This window comes from Epinephelus lanceolatus, chromosome 4 (assembly GCF_041903045.1).
Source record: "Epinephelus lanceolatus isolate andai-2023 chromosome 4, ASM4190304v1, whole genome shotgun sequence".
Lineage (NCBI taxonomy): Eukaryota > Metazoa > Chordata > Actinopteri > Perciformes > Serranidae > Epinephelus > Epinephelus lanceolatus.
In genome coordinates, this window is record NC_135737.1 from 39,117,807 (window position 1) to 39,143,874 (window position 26,068).

The 26,068-nt window shown below is 42.1% G+C and overlaps 1 protein-coding gene across 13 annotated transcripts in view; it reads left to right on the plus strand.

Annotated features, from left to right (window-relative positions):
* The window catches only part of rap1gap2a (RAP1 GTPase activating protein 2a), a 123,758-nt gene that overhangs the window by 81,205 nt on the left and 16,485 nt on the right, over nt 1-26,068 (plus strand). For 5 of the 13 annotated variants that reach the window (XM_078167283.1, XM_033630679.2, XM_033630674.2 and 2 more), the window contains 4 exons: nt 12,038-12,122; nt 22,678-22,713; nt 25,074-25,106; nt 25,809-25,841. In XM_078167283.1, coding sequence (XP_078023409.1) covers nt 12,038-12,122; nt 22,678-22,713; nt 25,074-25,106; nt 25,809-25,841 — 187 coding nt within the window. Of the gene's footprint in view, nt 1-12,037; nt 12,123-17,252; nt 17,378-19,716; nt 19,783-22,392; nt 22,476-22,677; nt 22,714-25,073; nt 25,107-25,808; nt 25,842-26,068 lie in introns of those variants that run through there. The other 8 variants (XM_078167281.1, XM_033630670.2, XM_033630672.2 and 5 more) reach the window with 6 other exon arrangements.

Sequence of the window (26,068 nt, forward strand, 5' to 3'; positions counted from 1 at the left end):
TTCCGGCACTCACATTTTTAATTACCCTCTCCCGGTTTCCTCTCAGGGTCACTTTTCCTCTGTATTTGTCCCAATTTATGACAAGTTCTCAAGCCTTTCACTTTCATTACAACCTGTTTCTCGCACTGTACAGCGTGTATAAGTCCTACCACTTTAAAAGTCGACTATTTCCTCCCCACTGGTGTTTCCCCCCTCCTTTTTTGATCCTCTGCGGCTGGAGCAGGGCACCCGTCAGGCCTGCATGAGTCCAGGGGTACCCAGCTGTCTTTCAGAGACCGCAAGCCTCCTGTTCCACCCCACATAGGCATCCAGGACTCTGGGGCATGTGGGCTGGTGAGGACAACCCTCCGCGGATCCCTTGTGCAGGACAAGCCAACTGGCATGAACACAAAACTGAACCACATTAAAAGTATTTCACATTAAGTACTTATTATTTTATTATTTTCGTTCTTTAAAAGTCACCAGAATTCAGAAAACGACTCATACTTTATTACTTTAATTACTTACATGACAGTATCCTACAGTTTCTTACATTTTGTTAAAAATTTTAATTTAAAAGCCAGTCACAATAGACTAGATTGGCATCACATGCATACATCTGAGATAGAAGTGAAGATTGGCTGAGAAAAAATACTAAAGCCAGTCTGCAGATTTATTCAGCTGAAATAGAAACCTTTTGAAATTAAAAACTAAATAGGCTACCACCTAATGAAAGCTGTATTGACCGTGGTTTTGAGTCAGTCACAAAAACACACACGTGTGCTGGAGTTGCACCGATGGCACACGAGCCACTTGAAGATCTCTTAGTTTGTGTGTTTGCTCAACACGTGTTTCAGTCTGTCACATAAAGAAGTCGTTTGTGTGCCAGTGTGTTGCTTTTCTTAAAGGTTTATGTAATATGTTTTAAAAAAATATTCTGGAGTGTGTTTTGTACCTGTAACAAAGCCCATGTACACACACACACACACACACACACACACACACACAGACAATTCTGCCTCTCTATCAGCAGGACAGCTAAATGAAAAGGTTATTTACTTCCTCTTTTTGCTGCTTGCCAGCTCTGCACTTGAAGGACTAATTATTTTCTGTACAAATTTATATATTAATTTACATGATGTCTCTCCCAGAAACACGCTGCTCCCCTTCTTCTCATACCCCTCTCACTGCCCGTCTGTCTATTCCTCTTCCTTTCATTGATAATGGGAGCTTTTCAGGTTGTCTGGCTGGACAGTCTTATCTCCTGTCTGCTGTCATCTTTGTATCTATTCATATCACAGTCAGAGAGAGAGGGTGAGGCCTGGCGCTCCCTCAGGAAACAGCCGGTGGCTTGGAGTGCAGTTGCCTCCTAATTATTGCTCTTCTGACCTCTCCACATATCTGTGCATATCTCAGATGCCTGTACAGTTCTGTTGGGCAGCTGACTGACTCATACGTCCATTTCTTACCTCTCTATGTGGAGCGGACTTTGTAACAAGGACAGACTGATAGATAGTAGATCATACAGGGTGAAATAGAGGAAGGACAAGAAGACAAAGTGATACTAATTTAAATTGCTGCCTAAAGGGGAGTGAAAGGTGTGACAGCACTGTGATGTACGTATCTTATAATGCAACAGATTATCTTCTGTCATAGGTTCGCTAAAATAGCCCCAAAACAAGACTAAGGTTTGTCTGACAATCACTCATTCAGTCCTCCCTATATCATAGACACTCAGTAGTTTACTGTTAAGTGAGCAGTAAAGTAGGACTTTTAAGTTGTGTAACCTACTTGTATTTATTTATTAATGTGTTCATTAGTAATTTTACATATAGTTTCTTACAGCCATATTTTTAGTTTTGTGATTATCAGTATTTTTGCAAGTGTACCTGTTGATTCAGGTAGTGATCTGCTGCATACAAGTGCCTTTACAAGGATAAATTAAGTTGTATTGAACTGAATTGAGGATTTGACACACTTACTAATCATCATCCCTTAGCGTCATCACTTGCATGTGTGGAGTCATGCAACAGTCCTTTTTGACATCTGTAAAATGTGGCACATTGCATTTGCATATCAGTACAGCTCAGACTCATGGGAATATAATTAGTCTGCACGTATTTGTTGTGAAAACATTGGGCAAGTTACAACTTTGTCTCGATGGTGGTGGTAGATAGATAGATAGATAGTTAAGGGATCACAAGAGTCACTGCAGTTCAACTTGAGGGGAATATGAATGTCTGTACCAAATTTTATGGCAATCTATCCAATAGTTGCCGCTGGTGGCATGAGAAACAGAGTCTGGACCAAAGTGGATGGCTGACAGACAGATTGAAATGCTATTTGTGTGGCTAAAAAGTGAAATGACTAAACATGCAGCTGCTTACATACAAAAGGAAAACAGAAAGTTAGCTTATTTGACAAGCTGTTAACATTGTTTGTGCTCATATTCCGCAACAACAAGGATGTTACTACAAGTGAAATGTCTCTGTATTTTCCTGTGTTGAGCAGGTAACTGTTCATGCTCACAAATCTAAGTTACGCTCAGAAGTCAATCTTTAGTACCATTCATTAAAATGCTACTTAGTGTATCTTCTATAAAATATGTTCACACTCTTGAAGCTTAATTAAATTTGGTTATAGAAAGGTCGGGTCTAAGACAGTCCAAAAAAGATGGTAAACATGAACAACTCTATCCCAAATTCAAAAACTAGAGTGCTAAAATTCAAATTTGTGATGTCATCAATTATTCAATCTGGAGTTGCTAGACAATGAATCTGAAAAGATGTGACAATGAGAGCCCACAGGGGGATGTTCCAAGTATAAGGGTACATTTTCTGTTTCAGAACTGACAACCCTGCAATAGAATTAAGGAACCCGTGCACTTTGGGTCACACTTGACCCCAAAGTGCAGTTCGTTTGATTCCTGTGAGCACTGTGTCCTGTACCCAGGCAGGGCATGTCGATCTGTGCCCAAGTCCACTTGAGAAAAGTACAGAAACACACCAAAACACAGAAGAGGAATGCTATTTAATGCGACTACAAGTTGTTTTTAATTGGTTAGAAAACAGTCTCAGTTTAATGCTGATGTCTCTTTATCAGAGGGCAGCACAGCCCACCACGGACAGACCCAGATCTGGTTTCACTGCCACCTTCGACCTGCAGTCCGGGCTCCGGCGGCAGGCAGAGAGCTCCATGCCCAACAGGAGTCGCTCCTCCTTTGTCCAGGAGCAGAGCCTCTTTTCTAAACTGTAGCACAACAAAAATGTCACACAGATGATGACACAATTTTGGTAAGAAAACATAAAGCCAAGTGGTGGGGGAGTGGAGGAGGGGCAGTGATACTCAACAAAATCAGGCTCCCATAGAGAGCTCACACTGTCATCCAATCAGGCTCCCATAGAGCAGCTCCAGACTTTAAACTTGATGACATCACAAGTTTTAGACTTACTTCTCTGGTTTCTGGCTTTGAGACAAAGTAGCTCATGTTCACGAATATTGATTGAACTTTCCTCAGCCACTGAAATATTATATTGGGATTCCTCATTTAGGTGGTGTTCCCCTTTAAGCAGCAGGCACCACCTGTCCTACATGCCTCCTGTAACGTCAGCCCCTTAAAGTGCTTATCAAAGCTGTGACTGTCATGTCCAATATGTAACATTGAAGAGGACTTTGCTGTGCGACATGATTCTTAATTCTCAGTCTACTTTAATATACATCAGGGTTGATGATGGGTCCTACCCTCCACAGCAGTCTTATGTTCCCTGCCCTCCACGCTCTCCATCCCTACACAACTCTCATCTTTCTCCTTTTCTCTGTCTCCAATTATTGTTGTATTAACTTCATTAGAGAAACCATCAGTTGTGTAATTGGCCAATTGGCATGGGGATCAGGCTCCTTATCAAGTTTCATAGCAAATATTAAGCCCAACTGGAAACAGGAGTGCGCAGTAAGCCCCCCTGGGAGAGGCTTAGTATCTGAAACCCGCAGTTCACCCTCTCCTCGATTTTTCTGTCTCTGTCCTCTTTTTTTATGCTTGCTGCATCCTCCATCACCATGACTTCCTGTTTTCATCCCCCTATCTCCTCTTCCTGTGGTCAGTCCATCATGTGAGGATGTGTAGAGGTGTTGTTCTCCTTTCTTTCTCACACACTCTTTCCCTCTCTGTGTCCCGGCCTGTGCCCAGTGTCCTGCTGTCCTAATCTCATCTCAAGGGTGTAATCAATATATGAAATAACAAAGATGCATTACAACCTCTCCTCTCTCTCTCGCTCTCTCTCTCTCTCTCTCTCTCTCACACACACACACACACACACACACACACACACACACACACACACACACTCACAGATGTATTACCAGCATCATTAGATAAACATGATGACTGTGTAGATGTAATTACTGTTGAATCAACGATCATTAGCGGCAGCCAAATGCAAGCAGGATTATAGACATGCTGGTACACAAGAAAGGTACATCTTGTACTAGTTTGGACGTAAATGTGGAGCATGATCTGCCCTATTTTTGCCCAGCAGATTTACAACCACTTAATCTTAGCTCGAGGTGACAGGGGCTTGAGTTAAGTTACACTTTATTCATTACGCCGGGGAAATTTATGCAGCAACAACTAGTTTCCCTAAAATCCTATAAAGAGCATGTTTATTGTTGTGGATGAATAAATTTTTCAAAGGTGACTGCACTGTTCTTGGCAGAGCGCCTGGCCAGAGAGGGTCACACAAACCAACGCAGCTGCCGTATGTTCCCCGCAGCCAGTGTTTACTGTGTATTAAAATAATGTAATTCTGTGGCAGCCGCTGAATTTTGTCTTGCTGGGAAATTTCTGCCACGCGTTGTTTGCCAGAGGTTTGAATGCAGTTTGACCTTGCAATTTCATTTCACAGCCCAGGTGTTTATTTCCTCGAAACCAAAAGAACAGAACTGATAAAAAATATCCATTTAAAAAAACAGCCATTTATCCATTAAGTCAGAGCTGAAATTGATTACACAGACCCCCCCTTTAAAGCAAGACACCCTACATCTGTCTGTGTTACTATCCTTTGTATCTAACTCTTGTCCAGTCAATTGACTCTTTGCTAAGTCCCGCCCCCGGGCGCAGACTGGTCAATCATAATGTAGCATCAGTCCGGCTCAGACCAGGCTCAGACCAGGGTCCGACAACAACACAGCTGTGCTCCACTGACTCTAATGCAGTCGTTTCAGATTTCCTTCATTTTCAGGCTGGTTTTGTGGATTTGGAGCTAAATGTTGTGCCTGGGGCACGTCGTGTATTAATGATACTCGTTACCTGGAGAGGTTGGAAAAAGATATACGTTTCTTCCCTGTTCCAAAACCAAAATCAAACCCTGAAAAGTGTAGGGTTAGCTAGCTAGCTACTGAAGGTATAGCCTACTGAGTGTATACACATGCTGCTTTTGCTTTTTAATGATTATAACAGTGAAACAAAGACCGACCCTGCTGTACAGGAACCAGTGAAGGGAAGCAGGGAAATCTTGCTGATATTCAACCAGCTGTTTGTCATCGCAGTGTGCGCAGATGAACTTTGTTTGACTTCCCCCGGAGATCCTGCCCATCCAGCGGTGGTCCAGGTAATGGCAGCTGCACAGGAGTGAAGCGAAAAAAAGGTTCATCTGCACACACTGCGATGCCACACAGCTGGTTCAATATCAGCAAAGTTTCCCTTTATATTCATTGTCTTGTGTGGCGATCAGCAGTGATGTGGTGGTTCACTTTGACACTGTGATCTGTAGCCTATAGTTCGGTTTTAGCTTCTATCTTTGTCTTTTTAACCTGTTGTTGCTGCTGAGTCAGTTTGACATCCTGGATATATCCTTCAAACACAGACTGTAGACCCCTCTGTCTGCTTCTCTCTGGAATCACTCTTTCATTTTTCCAAAAATATGATATTATTTCTTCAGGGAGTGCAGTTAGTTAAAGTGTGGGCTCCACGCTTACTCTGACAGCTTGTCGGACCATCACAAAGACTCAGCTTTGCGAAAGGTCAGTTGGGTAAAATCCTGATTTACATCCAGTTTCAGTGTTTGTAAAATTATTTGCTTTCCATAACATCTATGCATGACAAGGATAATGTTAAAGGGGAAATAGGCAAGTTTTCAACTTGACTTTGTCCTACGAAAATGCACACACAGCAGTTTGTATGATAGCACTCCCATAACATTACGCCCTTAATGTAGAGTTACACTGTTTTTATATAAAAATATCAAATAACAGCAAGTGACATCAATAAAGAGAATTATGGCTGGCCAAAATTTAGAATTTTAGTTCACATCATATGAAATCTGCAAGGACATATGTCATGTCTCACCATCATCTGTGTTTAGCTTTAACATGAGAGGCACAAAGTGGGGCGAGTCTGTGGCTACACTCCCATCCACCACTCTGACCACCACACCCTTAATTTCCACCTTGTTACATACAGTAAAGGGCACACTACTTCCTGCATTGGTAGTGAATGTAAGTATTGGATACTGGACTGACATTTGATGATGCTCTTATGTACAGCACCTTCTTTGAATTGCCTTGACAGCACACATCTCTACTAACCCTCTTTCCACAGTTCCCTCCTCTGACTCACTTTCTCCATGACCTATTCTTGCTAAATTGTTTCTTTGCTTCCTCCCTCCTGCTGTCCCAGTATGTGCGCTCCCTCCCTGCGTCCCTCCCTTCCTGGGTGGGAGTCAGTAGCAGTGACGTAGCTGTTGTTTCATCACCACAGAAACAGTCCAGACTGCAAGGACAGCAGCTCGTCGTCTTTCCCTTTCCCTCTCTCTTTCTCTCTCTCTCTCTCGCTGACACACAACAATTTCCCTCTGCAAACAGCGTCGCTCTGTGTGCAGGTGCAAGTGAGCGTGTAGCACAGAAAGAAAGGTGTCGTCCTCGTGCCCATTCAGGGCAGCTGTGGAGACACGCAGCAGGGATCCGCCCGAGGGACAGTGGTCTTACCAAGCTTTGCCTTTTCACAGGTCAGCGGTAGAAAGCTCACACTGTCCTCCATACCTCAGGCTGCAGAGAACAAAGAGAAAGAACAATGAACAATGTCCAATTCTCCTAGTCTGTCTTAGCTTATGATGCTTATTCAAGCATTGTCCACCCTTGGCTAGTTTGAGGTAACATACTGCAGCATTACATATACGGGGCGACACAGTGGTGCATTGTGTGGAAGCTGAACCTGTGGAAAGAGCTGGCCAGTGCGTGTGTGTGCTTTTCCTCCGGACAGTGGAATGAATGGTGTTGAAAAGGAATTTAGGTTTGGCCGGTGGTGACTGAGTGAGACTCTGGTGTGCTTTGGCTGTGACTTTCCCCTTTTAGTTTTAGTCTTTGAGCCTCAGGTAGCAATTGAGAGGCTACTCAAACTCCACAGAGCGTTGTTGATTAAATCCAACAGAGGAAAGGGGTAGAAACAGTCCTTGGCACCTCTCGTTTCTCTCCTCGACAACAGCGTGCTGTTACTGCCTCAAGTTTGTTATTTCACATTTTTCTACTGTGTGCGATTTGAGTGTTATTGTGGTTCACAACCACTTGACACAGCTACATGAGATAATGGAGAATGTGCTATTATGATTCTAGCTAATGAAATGGAAGAAGGGGCCTATTAATTTCACATAAGCACTCAATTAAAACTCTCGTCTTGTCCTCCCATCCACTAAATCAGAAGTGCAGTGGTTTACAGCCTTTACACTAGTATAAATACAGCTATTGATTTACTTTCAGAGCGGACATGTGAATTCAGTGTATTGTGTCTATTGTACGAGCAACGAATGAATTCACTTGATTTATTTGAAAACCTGATATAGTTGTTGTCAGGGGTGTAGTGTGTATTTGGGTTATGTAACCACTGTTTCTACGGTGTGAAATTTACATATATTAGTCAGGTAAAATCTTACTCTTAAGCCCTATCCACAAAGGAAAAGTATAACCTGGGGATCTTTGGTAATTTGTCATAATTGCGGAGTTTATGTGCGATCTGGCATCTCAGTAATTTAGGGTTTGTATTTAGGTGTTCTGTTTTCTCCACACTTCTTTTCTGCCTCTTTCCTGGTCAAGAATTTTGGAGGCTGTGTTGGCATATATATCAATGAGAGTTTTCGACAGACTCATCTTGCCACACAGCATTGAGACCCATTTGCAGAGAGAGCAGCTCAAATCCATCCGATGACAGAAATCGCCAAAGATAATTAGATGGATGGCGTGTGATAATGTGTGGCGGAATCGGTTCTGTTTGTTTAACCCATATTTAAAGTAAAGAAAAAAAAAATGTGGTTAACATCACCGCTAATGGTGCTGTGTTGTGTGTCTGTGTTGTGTAGAGTGGAGTTACAAATGACTGTGCCCACCATATCTGGGGAAAATGTCAGTAAATTCCAGTAAAATACAGGCTTTGTTTATCCTGTGCAAATATGCTGCATGAAACACAACTGTGGGGGATCATTTCTAAATCACATGAGGTCCCCTGCTAATATAAGTCCTGTGCAAATAGGGCTCATATACAGTACAGGCCAAAAGTTTGGACACACCTTCTCATTCAATGCGTTTTCTTTATTTTCATGACTATTTACATTGTAGATTCTCACTGAAGGCATCAAAACTATGAATGAACACATGTGGAGTTATGTACTTAACAAAAAAAGGTGAAATAACTGAAAACATGTTTTATATTCTAGTTTCTTCAAAATAGCCACCCTTTGCTCTGATTACTGCTTTGCACACTCTTGGCATTCTCTCCATGAGCTTCAAGAGGTAGTCACCTGAAATGGTTTTCCAACAGTCTTGAAGGAGTTCCCAGAGGTGTTTAGCACTTGTTGGCCCCTTTGCCTTCACTCTGCGGTCCAGCTCACCCCAAACCATCTCGATTGGGTTCAGGTCCGGTGACTGTGGAGGCCAGGTCATCTGCCGCAGCACTCCATCACTCTCCTTCTTGGTCAAATAGCCCTTACACAGCCTGGAGGTGTGTTTGGGGTCATTGTCCTGTTGAAAAATAAATGATCGTCCAACTAAACGCAAACCGGATGGGATGGCATGTCGCTGCAGGATGCTGTGGTAGCCATGCTGGTTCAGTGTGCCTTCAATTTTGAATAAATCCCTAACAGTGTCACCAGCAAAACACCCCCACACCATCACACCTCCTCCTCCATGCTTCACAGTGGGAACCAGGCATGTGGAATCCATCCGTTCACCTTTTCTGTGTCTCACAAAGACACGGCGGTTGGAACCAAAGATCTCAAATTTGGACTCATCAGACCAAAGCACAGATTTCCACTGGTCTAATGTCCATTCCTTGTGTTTCTTGGCCCAAACAAATCTCTTCTGCTTGTTGCCTCTCCTTAGCAGTGGTTTCCTAGCAGCTATTTGACCATGAAGGCCTGATTCGCGCAGTCTCCTCTTAACAGTTGTTCTAGAGATGGGTCTGCTGCTAGAACTCTGTGTGGCATTCATCTGGTCTCTGATCTGAGCTGCTGTTAACTTGCGATTTCTGAGGCTGGTGACTCGGATGAACTTATCCTCAGAAGCAGAGGTGACTCTTGGTCTTCCTTTCCTGGGTCGGTCCTCATGTGTGCCAGTTTCATTGTAGCGCTTGATGGTTTTTGCGACTCCACTTGGGGACACATTTAAAGTTTTTGCAATTTTCCGGACTGACTGACCTTCATTTCTTAAAGTAATGATGGCCACTCGTTTTTCTTTAGTTAGCTGATTGGTTCTTGCCATAATATGAATTTTAACAGTTGTCCAATAGGGCTGTCGGCTGTGTATTAACCTGACTTCTGCACAACACAACTGATGGTCCCAACCCCATTGATAAAGCAAGAAATTCCACTAATTAACCTTGATAAGGCACACCTGTGAAGTGGAAACCATTTCAGGTGACTACCTCTTGAAGCTCATGGAGAGAATGCCAAGAGTGTGCAAAGCAGTAATCAGAGCAAAGGGTGGCTATTTTGAAGAAACTAGAATATAAAACATGTTTTCAGTTATTTCACCTTTTTTTGTTAAGTACATAACTCCACATGTGTTCATTCATAGTTTTGATGCCTTCAGTGAGAATCTACAATGTAAATAGTCATGAAAATAAAGAAAACGCATTGAATGAGAAGGTGTGTCCAAACTTTTGGCCTGTACTGTATACAGTGTCATCATGCTGAGAATATTACACAGCAGTCAGCCAAACAGCTAAGTAGTATAAGGCGATGTAGGGCGATGTAGCAGGTTGTAATTAGCGTGTCATTAAGCAATATAGGTGAATGAACACAAGTAGTTTGTGCTTTGAATTATTTCATTTCCTCATGCTGAGCAAATGAAGCTGCATTTGAAACATCCATTCTGAGGAGAGGGTGTAGTGCAGGCAGAGGTCAAGCTCATCTACATCTACACATCTCTCTCTACAGTCATAGTCTTGACCATGAAAAGGGAACTAAGCGAGTTCAGCAGGGTGGTTTTGTAATGTTTCTTTGCAAACGTATCACAAATAAAGAAACTGACAAAAAAGTGATGCATATTTCACATGCAGTTAGCTCGTTATAGACTGAGAGGAAATAATTTAATTCACCGTGCCGATCAAAGGTCACCACAGGCGACTACCAGCAACTTTAAAGGTGGAATGTTTTCTTTCGTGTTGCTCAGGGCATGAGTCCACGTCATGAAACCAATTAACACACCTTAAATGTCAATATGATTAGCAGTCTGGGTGTTTTTATGTCTCGCAGCGTCATTTCAGGGCGAGCTACACCTTTGGCTTTTGTTTGTCGGTATCAAAATAAAGATTTAATTAGAAAGTTTAACAGTAAAATTCTGACATATGGTTTTGGGATGAGATAGAGGCTATATGACCACCAATTCACATTCAACAAGCTCTATTAGAGGTTGGTAAATGTAGCCGCAGAGCAGGGGCGTAATTATAGATAGCACAGGCAGTGCCGTTGCACTGTGGCCCCTGAGGTGGAGAGGCCCATAAAGAAAGCACGCCCTTGCAAGGGATTCAGATTGCCACCTTGGAAATATAGTACCTGTGTTCAAAGATATATGAGGGCTAAAGAGGGTGTATATGTGTGCTCTTTTTTTTTTTTTTGCAACGTGAGAAGTGTCCATCATCACAAGTATCATATCTAAATTTGCTCCAGTGTAAAAGCACCAGATTTTATTCAGATAGATGGCAGGCTTCTGAGGTTAAGCTAATCTTCTGGCTGTCTCCCAGTGACAGCTCAACCTTTGACATCCAGGATCATTAATGTGCACTCATGCTCCTGAGCAGGCTGCAGAGAAAAAGCATAAAAGAGGAGAAGAGGCTTCAAGCCCCAAAGGACTTCTCTTGAAGTCTCAGTGACAGCCCCTGGGACTCCCAGAGATGAAATGAAAACAGCACAGAGCCATCTGATACTCCGCTGCTTATTTCCAAAAGGCTCTCTGGCTCACTTTGAAACCTTAAATTATGGCTGCAATAAAAGTTAAAACAGAATTGTGCTATTTAGTGAGTTAACTGCTTTGGGTTTATATTTTCATTTAGCAGTTAGCCAGCTCCAGTGAACTGTTCGTTAATGCTCAATAATGTAGCACTTATAAGCCTCTTAATCGTGCACTTTAATCAATGTACTTTTTGTGTGTGGTTTTAATTGTTACAAGACACAGCAGTGTTTTTTTACAGACCAAACTGTCATCGAGGTTTCTTCATTTGCTCCTTTTTTCCTTGTATCGAAAGTCACTCCCAATTCAGACAGCAATAAGTCATGTGACACAAGGAAAATGAACTTCTTGAAAATGAGACGTCCTTTGCCGTTAAGCTAATGGCAAGTGCACAGCAAGCCATGAAAAAGTTGAGGGGTAATCAGAGAGGAAATAGTGGTCTAAGATGTCCTTTATCCACACACTTAAATAAGGGAAGGGCAGTGCATCAGCCTAATCAAATTACTGTGAAAGTGCACTGCGTACGCAAATGAGGACGGCTGCCCTTTTATAAAATTTGGAACATTTCAGTGGTCATGAACATCAATCACCCTTGTTTACTCTTCATTCTGTCCTCCTCGCTCTCTAGGAAACAGGAGCTGCTCAACATTTCCAACGTCCCTCTGGGAGAATGTCCCCCCTCACCGCCCCGTACTGCACCGCCCAGCATGAAGGTAAGACACACACACACACACACACACAATAATGTGCATGTTCATATACTATATGGTAGATATTGATTCACAGAGTTTTTCATTGACGTATGTTGCCCTTTAGACCTTTCAGCCTATTAGAAAATGTATTGACTGTGATTATACTAATTGAAAAATCTTCACGCAAAGCAGTTCAGAGACAGTGACAAACTGCAGCATCACAGCACCTTAAAGTTAACAACATTATACATATTACATAACAATGGTTTGGGTCATGATGTTGTTTTATGTCACAACATTTATCATTTTTTAATAATCCATGGCACTATTTCAACATGTTTCCTATTATTGCTTTATATTCTGGCAGCATTTTATTTTTAAAGCTGAAAAATGTAAATATTCAATGTGCATCTCCTGGAATATTTTACTTTTTTATCTACAAATTCTACAGCTCAAACATCCTGCATGATTATATGGTTTTGTGCTATTATAATCTGAAAGTTATCAAGTCAATCAAGATTTAAGTAAGGACAGGCTCTGTTCAAGCAAAATTCTTCATAATTTATTTCAAATATGGCTTTCACAGAGGGTAAAATAAAAGAGTAAAATGCTCCTCCAGGCATGGAGTGATGTAATCCTTTTTGTAATGTCTGCCAGATATAACTGTTGATATTTGTTGAGTCGTCTCTGGAGGCAAGGGAAATAAAAGCCGGATCATAATCTTGCTTGTTTTTATGTCCCCTCATTAGACTGTTTCAATTTGCAGTTCTGTTTGAGTCTTTGTGCTGGGTCCTATCGCCAGTGAAAGGTTGTGTGTGAAATTGCAGTTGAATTATGCTGCGGTGTTTATTTGTCCATGACCAACTATCAGTGGCAGAGCCAGATGTTGTAAACACTTGGGGCTCAGGCCAAACTTAGGTGGTTCCAGGAGAATTATTTCTCATTTACAGCAGCTATATGCACTGTTTTTCAAGTCATTTGAGGAAATAGAATGCTTAAAATTCTGTACTCATAAGTGCTATTGTAGGCAACTGGGCTTGCTTGAGCTTCCTGAGTACATTTCACCTCTCATCCAAGAGGCTTCTTAAGTTCTAACTGACTGGTGCGGAGTCACAGGCTTTAAACACGTAACGAGTTGCTGAGGTTTCATGTGAGCTCTGAGTTTCAGAGTTGATAAGGTCTCTGTACAATTCTGTACATTATTTGGAAGATACGAAATAGTATATAGGCCCTGCAGGTTTTATTTTCCTTGTCAACTATTGTGTTTTTTTTCCATTGTTCTCCAACTGTCTTCATCACTCTGAAGTCATAACATAAGAAATGTTGATAAATTTTCGCTCCTACAGCCTAAAAAGACGCAAAACTTGTCCAATGTTATTATTTTTAAGTTACATAGCAGGGTAGTAAATTGGCGATAACAGCATTACTAACCTTAGGGTTAATAATCTGGGCTGCTCTAATTGCAGATCAAGGATCCCCAGCACTTTCAAGTGAATGTGGTCTTCATTACTGTGAACTGAATATCAGGCCAACAGAGCTACATTTACTCAATTGAAATAGATTTCGTTAGGGAATAGCATAGTAGGATAAACAACATGAGCGTATTTTATAATCTGAATAACACAAAGTTGAAGGTATTTTAATAACCTAAAAGATTTGAGGCTTTTAGAGGCGTCGGTAGCGTAGTGGATAGTGCCGGCGCCCCATGTACAGAGGCGAGGCCTCGCTGCAGCAGTCACAGGTTCGACTCCGGCTTGCAACCATTTGCTGCATGTCACCCCCCGCTCTCTCTCTCACCCCATTTCACTCTGTCCTGTACATTAAAGGCAAAAGCCCAAAAAATAATCTTTAAAAAAAAAAAGATTTGAGGCTTTTGAGAGCACACTGGGGGTCAGAGCCCCAGAAAGCCACTCTCCTGCTCTGCCTCTGCCAGCTACAGTAGGAAAAGATTGGCAGCTTTACTCTCAGTTGCTATCCTGACCACAAATTGTGACGTTCAATCAAACTGTGTCATCAAAGGAGACTCTGGCCAAAGCTGTGACTCGGCAAATTGAAAAGAATATCAAAGCAAAGCCAAACTGAATATGAATACAAATTGAATCCATCAGACTGTAGAGGATCATCTCTCTCAGGTGCTGTCACACTGATTCACACAGTGAAATATGATCATCACATATAGAAAAAATATTTTTACTATTTACATGAGATTATAAGGTGGTGATGTTTTCAGCCATTCATTACTTACACTGTATTGCACTTCTCCCACAGCTGAGGAATTTTTCATTTTTACTCCGGCATGATAAAAGAGAGGATACATTTTGCAGGGAGGCAGATTAACAGGGTGATATACAGGAAATAGATGACGGCTCCTGCAAGAGGGAGCCACTTTCTGCAGTATGTCACCTTGAACTAAGCCATCATTATTGAATCTGCTGAAGACAACATAGAGGGAGATAGCACAGAGAGGAGGAGGAGAGAACTGGAGAGACAAAGTTTGCTCATCGTGAGAAAGAAAGAAAGATGGATTGACTGAAAATATGGTCACGCCAAGACAGGAAATAACATCATAACATATGAGATAAAATATATGACAGAAATATAACTCATCCATTTTTCTCCTCATGTGTGGCTGATTTCTGGTAATTATTAATCAGCAGCCCACATTTTTGCTGGTCTAATGGTCAGATATTCATCATCAGTGTCACACAGGCAGAGAAGTTATGAAGCTTATAATTTCCTGAAATCACAGACCGCATCAATCCATCACAAGACTATACAAACGTCAGCTGCACTGTGTATGACAGAAGAGATGTGTTGAGCAAACCATGATGTGCAGTAGCCTTAACATTCACATTACATTGGCTTTCTTCAGACACATTCATCCTGCTTCTCAGATTGGTAATAAATATTGTTTCAGTTTATGTTGTTTCATTTGCATCACTTTAGATTGATAGATAAACTATGTGTAAGTTGAAGCAGCAAAACCTAAAACATGTTCCAAAAAATGCCAAAAAACAGTGTCTGAATCTCAGGCTGTCTAATCCCCTGCTGTGCATTTTATCTGCTGGATAATGGACTACTCATAAATACAAAAACATTCACATCTGATTGCACAGATGACATGTCGTTGCTACGCAGTGCAGTTATTGGCACTGTCCTTCTCACACAGTGGCCATAAAGATGAGGCTCCTGGGAGGCAACACATACTGCATCACAGTACTGGAGCTACTGTGCACAGCAACTGTGTGTTCTGCGTGAGGACATGTTGTGTTTAAGAGGGTTTTTCAGTGGTTAGGACGGGCGTTAAAGCTTGGAGGTCAGATAACAATGGAGGGTAAATACATACTGTGGTAGACGGGGTTAAAGTAGGGCATAAATGGGCTAAAGGAAAGTCCTCACTGGTGTCTCTAATTTCACTCTAATTTCACACAATGTAGTGTGTTTGTGCGTGTGTGTACTCTATTTTGCTACATAGTGAGGACCAAAAATCTATTTTAGCAACACAGAGCATATGTGAGCAGTCCTCACTTCTTTAAATGTCGGTTTGAGGTTAAAGCCCAGTTCAGACCAACGATTCACGACGAGGCGAAACCGCTTTAGAACCTTGCAGAGAAAAGTTGCAGCTGTGTGAACTGACCGGTCTAAGCTTGACTGAAGCCAGCTGATGATGTCACCTGCAGTTTCGCTGGTCAAATCACTGGCAGCTGGTTTCAGAACATAAAGCATGTCACCTGTTTCTACAGCCAATCAGATTGTAGTGAAGTTTGCTGATCAAGTCAAAATGATCGCGGACAGCGTGTTCGCTTGCTGCAGCAGGCGCTCTGTCCCTGCCAAACCCTCTCGATGCTGGACGGTGGGTCGCTGCTGTGCTTATGTTCCCTCACATACACATGTTCTCATTGACTATCTAATTGGCGCTGCTTACTCATATTATTTTAGCATATTGATTATGAACACAGTCCATCTGATGCTCGTTTAGTTTGTTTTTCACCGTTTCATCACTTCTACAAATGCAGCTGTAGCCAGTATCTCACTATCACTGTCCTCATTCAGATTTTAAGAAGCTACAAATTATGATCAGCCACAAAATAAGTCTGAAAAGCTGGACAACAGAATGAAAGTACAGAGAGTTGTTGAATAGAGATGATACACCGTCTCCTGTAGTTGCATTGGTGTGAACGGGCAGGTTTTTGCAACGTTATAGAATTGTAAGTAGTTGCACGTTTGAACTCATCTCGTCGCAAATCTTTGGTCTGAACTGGACTAAAGACTTGGTTGTAAGATTCTTGTTACAATTAGGGTTAGGTTAGGGTTGGAATTGAGGCTAGGCATGTAGTTTTTATGGTTAAAGTTAGGGGCTAAGGAAAGCATTATGTCAGTGTGGGTCCTCACAAAGATAGATAGAACTCATGAGCAAAATAAGCAGTGAATGTCATGGCTGAGCATTTCCCCCCCTTGGAACTGCAGTGTACCAATGACAGTCTTAAGAACGGGATTCAGACTTCCTGCATTCGTTTTACCTCATATATCCAGGGAACCAATCCTGTCAACACAAGGAGTTGGGCTTTCCATAACACCGTGGTGAAAGTTAAGATTCACTTTCACTTTAACTTGTCAGAGCTGGCGGATGGGATCAGGGTTTATCTAACAATAGCAACACATTATTAGCTGTTTGATGCATTGTCAAGCTCAAGGCTCATGTTTGCTGTTACTGTTTACAAGCAGAGGCTTGTGTGTAAGCTGAGCACAGTGAAGGTGAACTGGTGAACTGCTGCAGGCGAGCGCCTGAAAGGTGGGGCTGATTTACATATTCATAGATTCATGCGTATTAAAGAAAGGTGTAGAGTTCATTCTAAGCCTTTTTAAGGCATGAAGGATTTTTCTGAGAGAAACATGTAACTCTGATAAACAGAAATGACTTTCTGGAGCATAATCAGTGCCTGGAGACTTTAACAGTCAGCCTTCAAAGACACTCCTGCTGACGCAGTAAAACAAAACTAAGACAGGCCCACACAGCTGACTGAGTGTGTGTTCATGTGTGTGTTTTGTGTCAACACACACACACACACACACACTGGAATAACCTGTTTGGTTTCCACGTATGACTTAGTTTGCTTCGTGACTTGACTTTCCTGTTAAGCTTTAGGCGTTATAAGACAAAATACACATTAAAAGTGAGTGAGATAGGAGTCACTTTCTAAATGTAGAAGGGAGGTCAGGATAAGAGGAAGGCAGAGACATCAGAGGGCTCAGATGTTACAGCAGCTGTTGCTCAGGTAAGTCTGCATTTTGACTCAAAGAACAGCCAGACACTCATGTTTACTGTGGGAGTTCACCGGCATAGCAATTCTTCATCTACTTTAGGTAGAAACTAACTTAAAATTAAACCGTTATCTGTGGAAATTTTGTCTTCTATTTCTCACTTGACTGCTCAGCAGCGGCATGTTGATTGCCAAGTAAATACAACATCTAGCTACTGTAAACTTAACAGCAATGTGCCTAGTTTGAAAAAGCTGGCAGGGAAACAAGCACTGCGTCTCTGAAACTTCTACAGTGTTGTGTTGTATTTATAGCAGATTTACTCCCACAAGTGAAGCATTTCACAACATCATTTCGTAACCCAGCGACCAAGCCAAAGCGGTATTGACTGATGTATCAAATACAGATGTGTATGAGTGCAGATATCACCCAGTGTACCAGATATCTGACAGAGCTGTGCTATAAGGATGCTACAAAGGTGTTTGTGTCTTACTGTACATCTGATAGCTGCAGTGGCCAGAGCTGCCAACTCAGGCTCATCCCTTCATCCACCCGTCACCTTTGTGACCCAGAGAGGGAGTTGTGTTGTAGGCAGGAGAGGAGAGTCTGTGGATGCACCGTCCGGTCGTGCTAGAACAGTTCTGACTTTGGCTGAGGCGCAGGTATTTTGAACAAGGATGTGATTAACAGAACTGAACTGCACTTAACAAGAAATAACAAGTGGCTGTGTGTGATACCTGTGGTGCGATAGACTGTATATAGAAATAGACAATGAGTCCCTACTTACTTCCAACGTACAAAAAGGAAGCTAAAGTATCGTGGATGCGGTTGTTGCCATCTTAGACTAGTGATGCTGTTTGGAGTGGCGATCTCACCGGTATTGAGTTCCCACCCATTCATCTGTCTGACCAATCGCGAAGAGCACCTCTGACACGGGCACACTGGCTGGAACACATTCATGATGTCAAAGATACAGAACAGGTTATTCCTTATTAGAAGAATGAACACTTGAACATACTTCAGTGTGATAAGAACTACCGATCAAGATGCTTTGGCTTCACTTTATTGGGAGCTTTCATGCCGTCTATTTGTATCATACAATCTATGTGTGGTACTCTTGTGAGTTGGACTCAGTAGGACCGGAGAGGAGAGAAAATAAATCAACAATTTATGACAGAAAGAGAGAAACTCATAAGAGAAACACTGTGGATCTAGCTTGTCCGCTTTAATTCCTTTTCCTGAGCTTTCAATTAGTGTTTTTGATCAATTTAAATGCTGTAATATTTCTGTAATTCTGCAGATAACATGATGAGACATGGAGGCCACTGTCCCTGTCTGTGACTTCTCATCATCACTGTTGGTGTGCGCATGACTTTACATGAATATGTGTGAATTCTAGCAGCCAACGAGTCTGTCAGTCAGGCAGGCAGCTGATCTAATCAGCCTGCAGTCTGTGATAGCCCCAGCGGGTTGCCATGGGAGATGAGAGATGCAGATGTTGTTGCTGGGCTATAGAGAGAGAGAAAGAGACTTAGAGGCAAAACATACAAAGACACAGGATGTGGGAGACAGAGAAGCAGACATGGGACAAAAACGAGAACATAATGGAGCGTTAGGAGAAAAGAGAGGACGGATTAGCATAGTGAGACACTTGGATAAAAGAGCCAGAACAAAGTGCAAGGACAGAAAATAAAGACATCCAGGTGCTTTTAGATTGACAACGAAGCAGAAAGACGGATAGGTGTCTCTTGTCCTTGCTCTTGTCTCATCACTGCAGGGGATGTAGATGATGATTGAACACACTGTCAGCGCTACAGGATCCCACTGAAATGCTGCCAGGTCAAGCTGCATCAGTGCATCTTTTAAACTGTCACGGTCAACAGTGTGTGAGGACGTGCGGCTCACACCTCAATAGCTTCAAAAAGGAAAAAAAGCCAAGGCTGCCTTTTAGAATACACCTCCTTCCTCCCTCTTGCCACCCTCATATGATCCCAGTAACACACACAGACACACACACTTCATGAAACATGTGCAGTTGGCTGAGAGCACATGCTGGCTGCCAAAGTTGCTATCTAACAGATATAGACAGCTGCGCTTATTGTTGGTGTGGCTGTCTGGTGTTGACTCTGCAGGTCCAGCTCACAGCGCTGTAACGCCTTACAACACCTTCAACTGGTTAATATTAACTCCTTGATAAGCTCTGTGTGTGTGTGTGCATGTGTGTGTTTGTGTGTGGTTCTGTCTGCAGTGGGAGTGGTAATCATAAGTGCAGTTAACCAGTGCAGGGAATAACATAAGCTTTTATTACAGTAGTGCTGTCAAAATGTAGTCATTGACAGATTTTTACAGCGAGAATACAGTCGTTGAAAGGACTGTAAAACACTTTAACAGACTTTCCTGGTTAAGGAGCCACAGTTCATTGGTAAGACATTTATTTCCTGGTTTCTCTTGCTCTGTTTTATGACGCTACTGAGTGTGCAGCACCCAGACGGGCACTTTAACAAGTGTGACAGTGCATCTTAGTGTGTGGTATTGGCTGTCAAAGTAAAGTGTGGTTTTACTGGAGAGAATTTTTATCAATGAAAATAAGTTCTTTTATTTTTTTCCATTTGTTACAACATGATTTAACAGCAATGTACTGTGTAGGTTGTTAAAGAGTAAGCATGGCACTGCTGCTGTAGATCCAGGAATGCCTTTGTGAATTTCTTCATTTAAACCAACTTCTTTTTGTAATATAAAGTTTAGTGTTGGTTTTGGTTTTGGTGCCATGAATTGACATCTCCTGTGTGTGAGTGAGCCAGGCCCTCGGGAACACAGCTCAGCCTTGCTTCTAATTTTTCCTAGTGGCCACTCATGGTACTGCAGCGAAAAAATCCCCTGCAGCCCAAAAAGCATTCCCCATTTATTATAAAAGAGACATCAGTAAAACTGTTGATGGGACACTTTGAACTGCAAACAAGCTCAATTTTGACTCTTTTAATTGTGATTTTTTTGAGGTTTGATATTTGTTAAACAATTAAAAAATCTTTGACATTATCGCAATGTGAAGTCTATGAGCTGAGCGGGAACTCACGGGTGAGGCCAGCGGAAGGAGCACAACTGGGCATATTCATTTGGCTGCATATCGTGGAAGTAAACCTGGAGGCAAAAACTTTTTAACGTATGAATAGGGGCCATCTTTGGATTCAGCTAGTTATTGCTTAGTCTGAGTGGGCGGAAGTTCGCTGCAGAGATCAGCCTCTCATTGGGCGGAACAAGCCACCCGCTGAAATCCCGCCCTACCACCTCCGGTTGTGTAGCTGTTTTCAACCGTTTTCAACACGTCCTTTACTAACTTTTGCGGTGTTTGATCTTGCAGGGATGTAGCCATTTTTCTGCCATGGTTCACGTCCTGTAGGTGATATTTTTGTGGGCGTGTTACACCAAAACCTGATTCCTCCCGGCAATATTTTTGCAAGCGCACCGTTGCTGTGGCACCGCCCAGAACGATTGTGATTGGTTGAAAGAAGTACAAGCAGCCGGGGCGTTTTTTTCTCCAATCTCAAAGTGAGAGTCGGCCTAGCCAGACCTTTCTTTTCTTGAGAAAGGTCTGGTGAGCGAGACTAGTTATTGCTACACATTTCTGGAGTACATTTACGTGTACGTGTACATTTGTGTGCACATACTTGAACCCCTTTTCCACTGGACAAAAAACCCACACTAACATCTGGCTTTTTATAGGTTTATATAGTTTTCAAAGGTTATATTTGGTTTTCATTCTCGGGACAAATTACTTTGTAGTAGTCACAGGTATTTACCGGCTCCAATCAGGAGTGATGGAAACATGCAATGTATCCTCATACAACAGTTCATATGACATCTAACGAAATTAGCGTCCCATGAATGGTGCTGCAGTGTTACGTAATTAACATAAAGTTACACAAGTTAGGTATAGGAAAAGAAACATGGTTGGGCATTGTCACGTTACATATTTAACATAAACTTTACATACTTAATCTTAAGTTTCATACGTTGGGTTTTGGCAAATAAAGTTAGGTAGGTTGGGTGTAGGAGAAGAAACATGGCTGGGTGTTGTCACAAACTTGATGTTAAGTTACGTACTTATTGTAACGTTATGTTGGTTGGGTTTAAGAAAAAAGTTACGTAGGTTTAGGAAAAGAAACACGGAGACAACGTACCATAAAATAACCCGAAGTTCTCTTGGTTTCACACGGGACACAAACACTGGTCTCCTGGGGGAAAGTCCTGTGTTTGTTTGGCCCATCCACCACCCCAACCTATGCAGACTTTCACTCTTTATACTACTTCCTTCGTAACTCCCCTTAGCGCATTGGTCACATGATCTCAGCTCTTCCTTCTTATAGGTATATGTACGAGGTATATGTATGAACAATGCATCACAACAGCTTGACACATGACACTCAGGTGGACACACTAATTTTCGCTCCTTATGCAGTGTGACCATCAGTAACGAATACAACTCTTTTGTTATCTTAGGCACAAACTCCATCAGTCTATGTCCAAGCAGTGCTCGAGGATTGTTCCAAATGAGTTAGCAACGAGTTTGAAAGAAAGAATGAATAAGTATCAGATACATGCTGCCCTTTACTGTTTACTAATACTGTTTTCTGGTGTGATTGTGACATTTAATGTGACACCAGAAAAATCAGAAAATCATACTCATCTACTGGTAATGGGAAATAAGTCAATTGCCAATTTTTAGCAGGTTTCCCTACGTTAAAAACGCACATGCCGATTGTGAAGGAAAGAGGGTGTTGTATAACCTAAACCACCCTGCACACCTGGCATTTACACATTATATATGTGCGAAAATGTGAGCACAAAGACACAGAGCATGTAGACCATTATCACCCTCACAGCTTGTTTATGTGTCAAGGTGGATGCCCCGGGGGGTGGAGACATGTGAATGCACTCAAGGATGCATATATTTGTGTGAGCATGTGGTATTTTCTGAGGAAGTGGTTGCTTATCAGTGTGTGTGCATGTGAGGCTGGAAGTCTCTCCCCTGCTTTGCCCTCTTGACACGGCTAAGTTTATACTGTGGGGGAGAGCTGGCCAGCAAGATCGGCTGCTGTCAACATCGATGTCAGTAATGTAAGACCTTAATATTCAGACAGTTTGGTAGCATTGAAATACTCGTTTTAAGTGTAAATTAGAGAGGAGTCAACTAAAGGGCGCTGACTCTGCTCTTGTACTGACTTAACTTGTGTTTGGTGTCAGTAGATTTTGGTGGTGCTCTGAAAGTTTAGCAGTGTCGAACACTACATGTTTTGTAATCTTCCTCTGTCTGTTTCAGTCTGCAGAGTTCTTCGATATGCTGGAGAGGATGCAGGTACGAAATTCTCATTAATTCTTTATTTTCCTGTGAATTCTGTTTCTTTTCTTGTATCTCATTCTTGTTTCGCTTCCTCTATTTTCTCCTGTTGAGCAAAAGTTGCAGATGTGCAGAGTAGCAGCATGTTTGTGCCATCTGGAGATCCTTGCACTGAGTAAAACTTTGAACAGAACATGAACATACCGTAGGATGGCGTCTGTCCTCTCTCGTTTTCTCTGTCCACACCCAGATTTAACTTAACAAGGATAACCCCTAACCCTGACCCGAGCCCGCTGGGTTCAGTCTGTCACTCAGATTGGATAATGGGCATGCTGGGGGCAGAGAAGAATAGCACTGGAAAGATCTGAACTGGCATAACTATTTTCTCCTTCTCTATGTGGCATTAATTCAATTCATTGATTTTTTTTAAAAAGTGTTTTTCTCTCTGTAGGAGTTCTTTGTGCCCGTCCTCAGGCCCCTAAGGGCAAAGGCGTTGAGCAGTCTGAGGACACATGGGGATATTGAAAGAGAGACAGGAGGAGGAGGAAGGTGTGAGGAGAAAAAACAAGCACAAAAAAGAGAGATGGTGGCCAGTGGACGATACAAAGAATAGAAAAAAGTGGAAGTGGGTTTTTTCAAGTTCTTCAGGGGGAAATAATGGTTTGTGGTTTACGATGAGATTTTGAAAATGTGTGAATTGGGCAGTTGTACCAGGTCTGGCCACTGGAAATGTTCATAAATTGAGGGTGAATTGACTCTTGCTTTTATGCAGCATCAACATCCAGTACGTGTGAACTGACCAGTCACTGAAAGGAATGAGCGAGAGAAAATTAGTTTTATGCAGCAATCCGTGAACGCAGTACATTAAACTACCAAAAAAAGTAATGATGAAGGCTCTTCCACCTCCCTCACAAACCTCTAATGTAGAGTCATTATTGTCATTAAAGGATTAGTGTGCTTATATTTCTTTTTATCAACAAATCCTGTGAGAAAGATCAAAAGCAGCACTGCACTGATCCTAAAAATGAGCACTGACTGTGTAGTCTGCCTGATATTGTTCATTCCTCTTTGTCATAGAACTCCATTGCTCTTCCATTGCACTGGTGGACATGTTCCTTCATTGGGATAAACAGGCACTCTATAGTTTATTTTGATCCCAATCCTGAGATTTACATCTTCAGTATGAATAAATAGGCTTTAGTGTCACAGACAGAGTAGGAAAGTTGGGACTAACATGTTGTTGGTTTTTTTATGCGATAGTTGACAAAGAATGTAGAATACAGCCAGTAAGTTTGAGTCTCACATACACACAGAGAAACTGTGCACCTCATCCATCTTCTCTGACCCTCAGCTTGCATCAACCTGCTCTCTTGAACTTTGCCACCTCTAGCTCCACATATGGAACTCAGTGTTCAAAGTGTGCTTCGATACTGTAATCTGGATGGTGCTGATGAAGGTCACCTTTTTGATCCCTGTCTTCTTTTTCCTGTCCTTTCTTCCTCCTCTTTTAACTTCAACTCCTTCCATATCTGCCTCCCTCTTCCTCCTTCGTCCTCTCTTCATCTTTGCCACTCTGCCTATGACTAAAAATGTAAGCCTCTTTAGAGCATCGTTTGGATCAGTCTCGTATTGTTGACGATGACTCCCCCGCGACTCTAACAGCTGCTCCATCAATATGCACTCAGACTCACACCACTACAGACCAGACTGAGAAGTGTGTGTGTGTGTGTGGGTCCATGAGTCTGTACTTGTGCTGTTCAAATGAATTCTTGGTATGATTGGTGGCATTAGACATGATGGTAGTTGTGTGTATGTTCAACACTCTGAATCCCCACACATGTCCTGCAGCATTTGTATGCTCAGTCATGTAGACAAGCTGTTCCACTGGGCCTGGAACATAATTAGCCAATTTACTCAGTGTCTAGCAGATTGACTTCTAATATCTGATATATATGATATATGTATATATATATATATATATATATATATATATATATATATATATATATATATACATACACGAAACAGTGCAGTCTCAGCCTGTGTCTCAGTGCTGCTGTGTCCCGAAAAACAGGCAACAAATAAGGGAAGGAAAACTTTGCATGTCTGGAAGTTGGATTCAGAGAGAGGATGACTAAGTGTCTGTATTACCTGTGTGTGTGTGTGTGTGTGTGTGTGTGTGTGTGTGTGTGTGTGTGTGTGTGTGTGCTGAATTAGCATGTATGACTCACACAGTTGTCATCTGGCAACAGAGACAATGAGGTCTGAAAATCAGAGTGCCATGTTCCAGCAGTTTTAAAGTGCATAAAAATGAACAAAAGTTGCTTTTTTGACCCTTGTGCTTTTCCGTCCTCATGCTGCGTACGGACACTAATTAGGTCCCTAAAGCTGAAGAGACCAAAAGATGGAAGGTGTGACCAGACATCAGACACACTTGCACACATCTGATCCCTTTATGTCATTATGTTTCTGCATGTTTTCCTTCATCGCTGCTTCTTCATGCCTCCCTGTGCTCTGTGGTTGTTCTTGACAGTTCTCCCTGTGATCTGTCAGCCTGTGAGGGATTCTGAACCCCCCCCCCCCCCATGAATGCTTTCTGAATTTTTCTCAGGCCTTTTAAAAGTGCAGAATCAATCGCCTCCTGATCTGATTGATTATAAGTTGAATGAACTCCAACTGTCAATTGATCCTCTCTGGACTGCCAGTATCCTGACTCCTGCTGCTGCAGAATATAAATGACTGGCTGTCCTTAGCGCTGTGCCCTCAGCGGTGCAGACGGGCCTCAGCAGTATTTAGAGGTCATACACTGAAACTGTGCTACGCTAGCAGACTGGCAAATGACTACAGGCTCATAACAGCTCTTAACCCCAGGAGCTACTGAATCCTCTGACATCATCAAGGGGTGACCCGCCCTCACTGATGTTCGCTGATGACTGTGCATTTCAGGCTGTTGCATCATCACCCTAAGAGTCCATTTGGGATAATAAGTTGTGTTACCTTTCTGTTCCTGTGTTTGTGATTGTGTTAGCAACGGTGTCATTGTGGTGAAAGTCAGTGAAGTTCACTTATGTTACAACAAGTGTCTTTAACAGTGTGTGTCCTCTATTTGACAGGATGACTACATCCCCTACCCACGGATAGAAGACGTGAGTCATTTCTCACTCACATAAGACACTCCTAACACACATTTACACCCCTCTCATGTGTAACCACTAGCTAGGAGTGTTTCTGACAATAGATGATACATTTAGAGTAGAAGTATTTTGCATTTATTATTACATGCTTAGCAAGCTTACTCTGGACAACTTTGTTTTTCCCAGAGGCACTATTTTTGATCATATTTTTGCTTTCGTCTATGTCCTTTTGTCCCCCT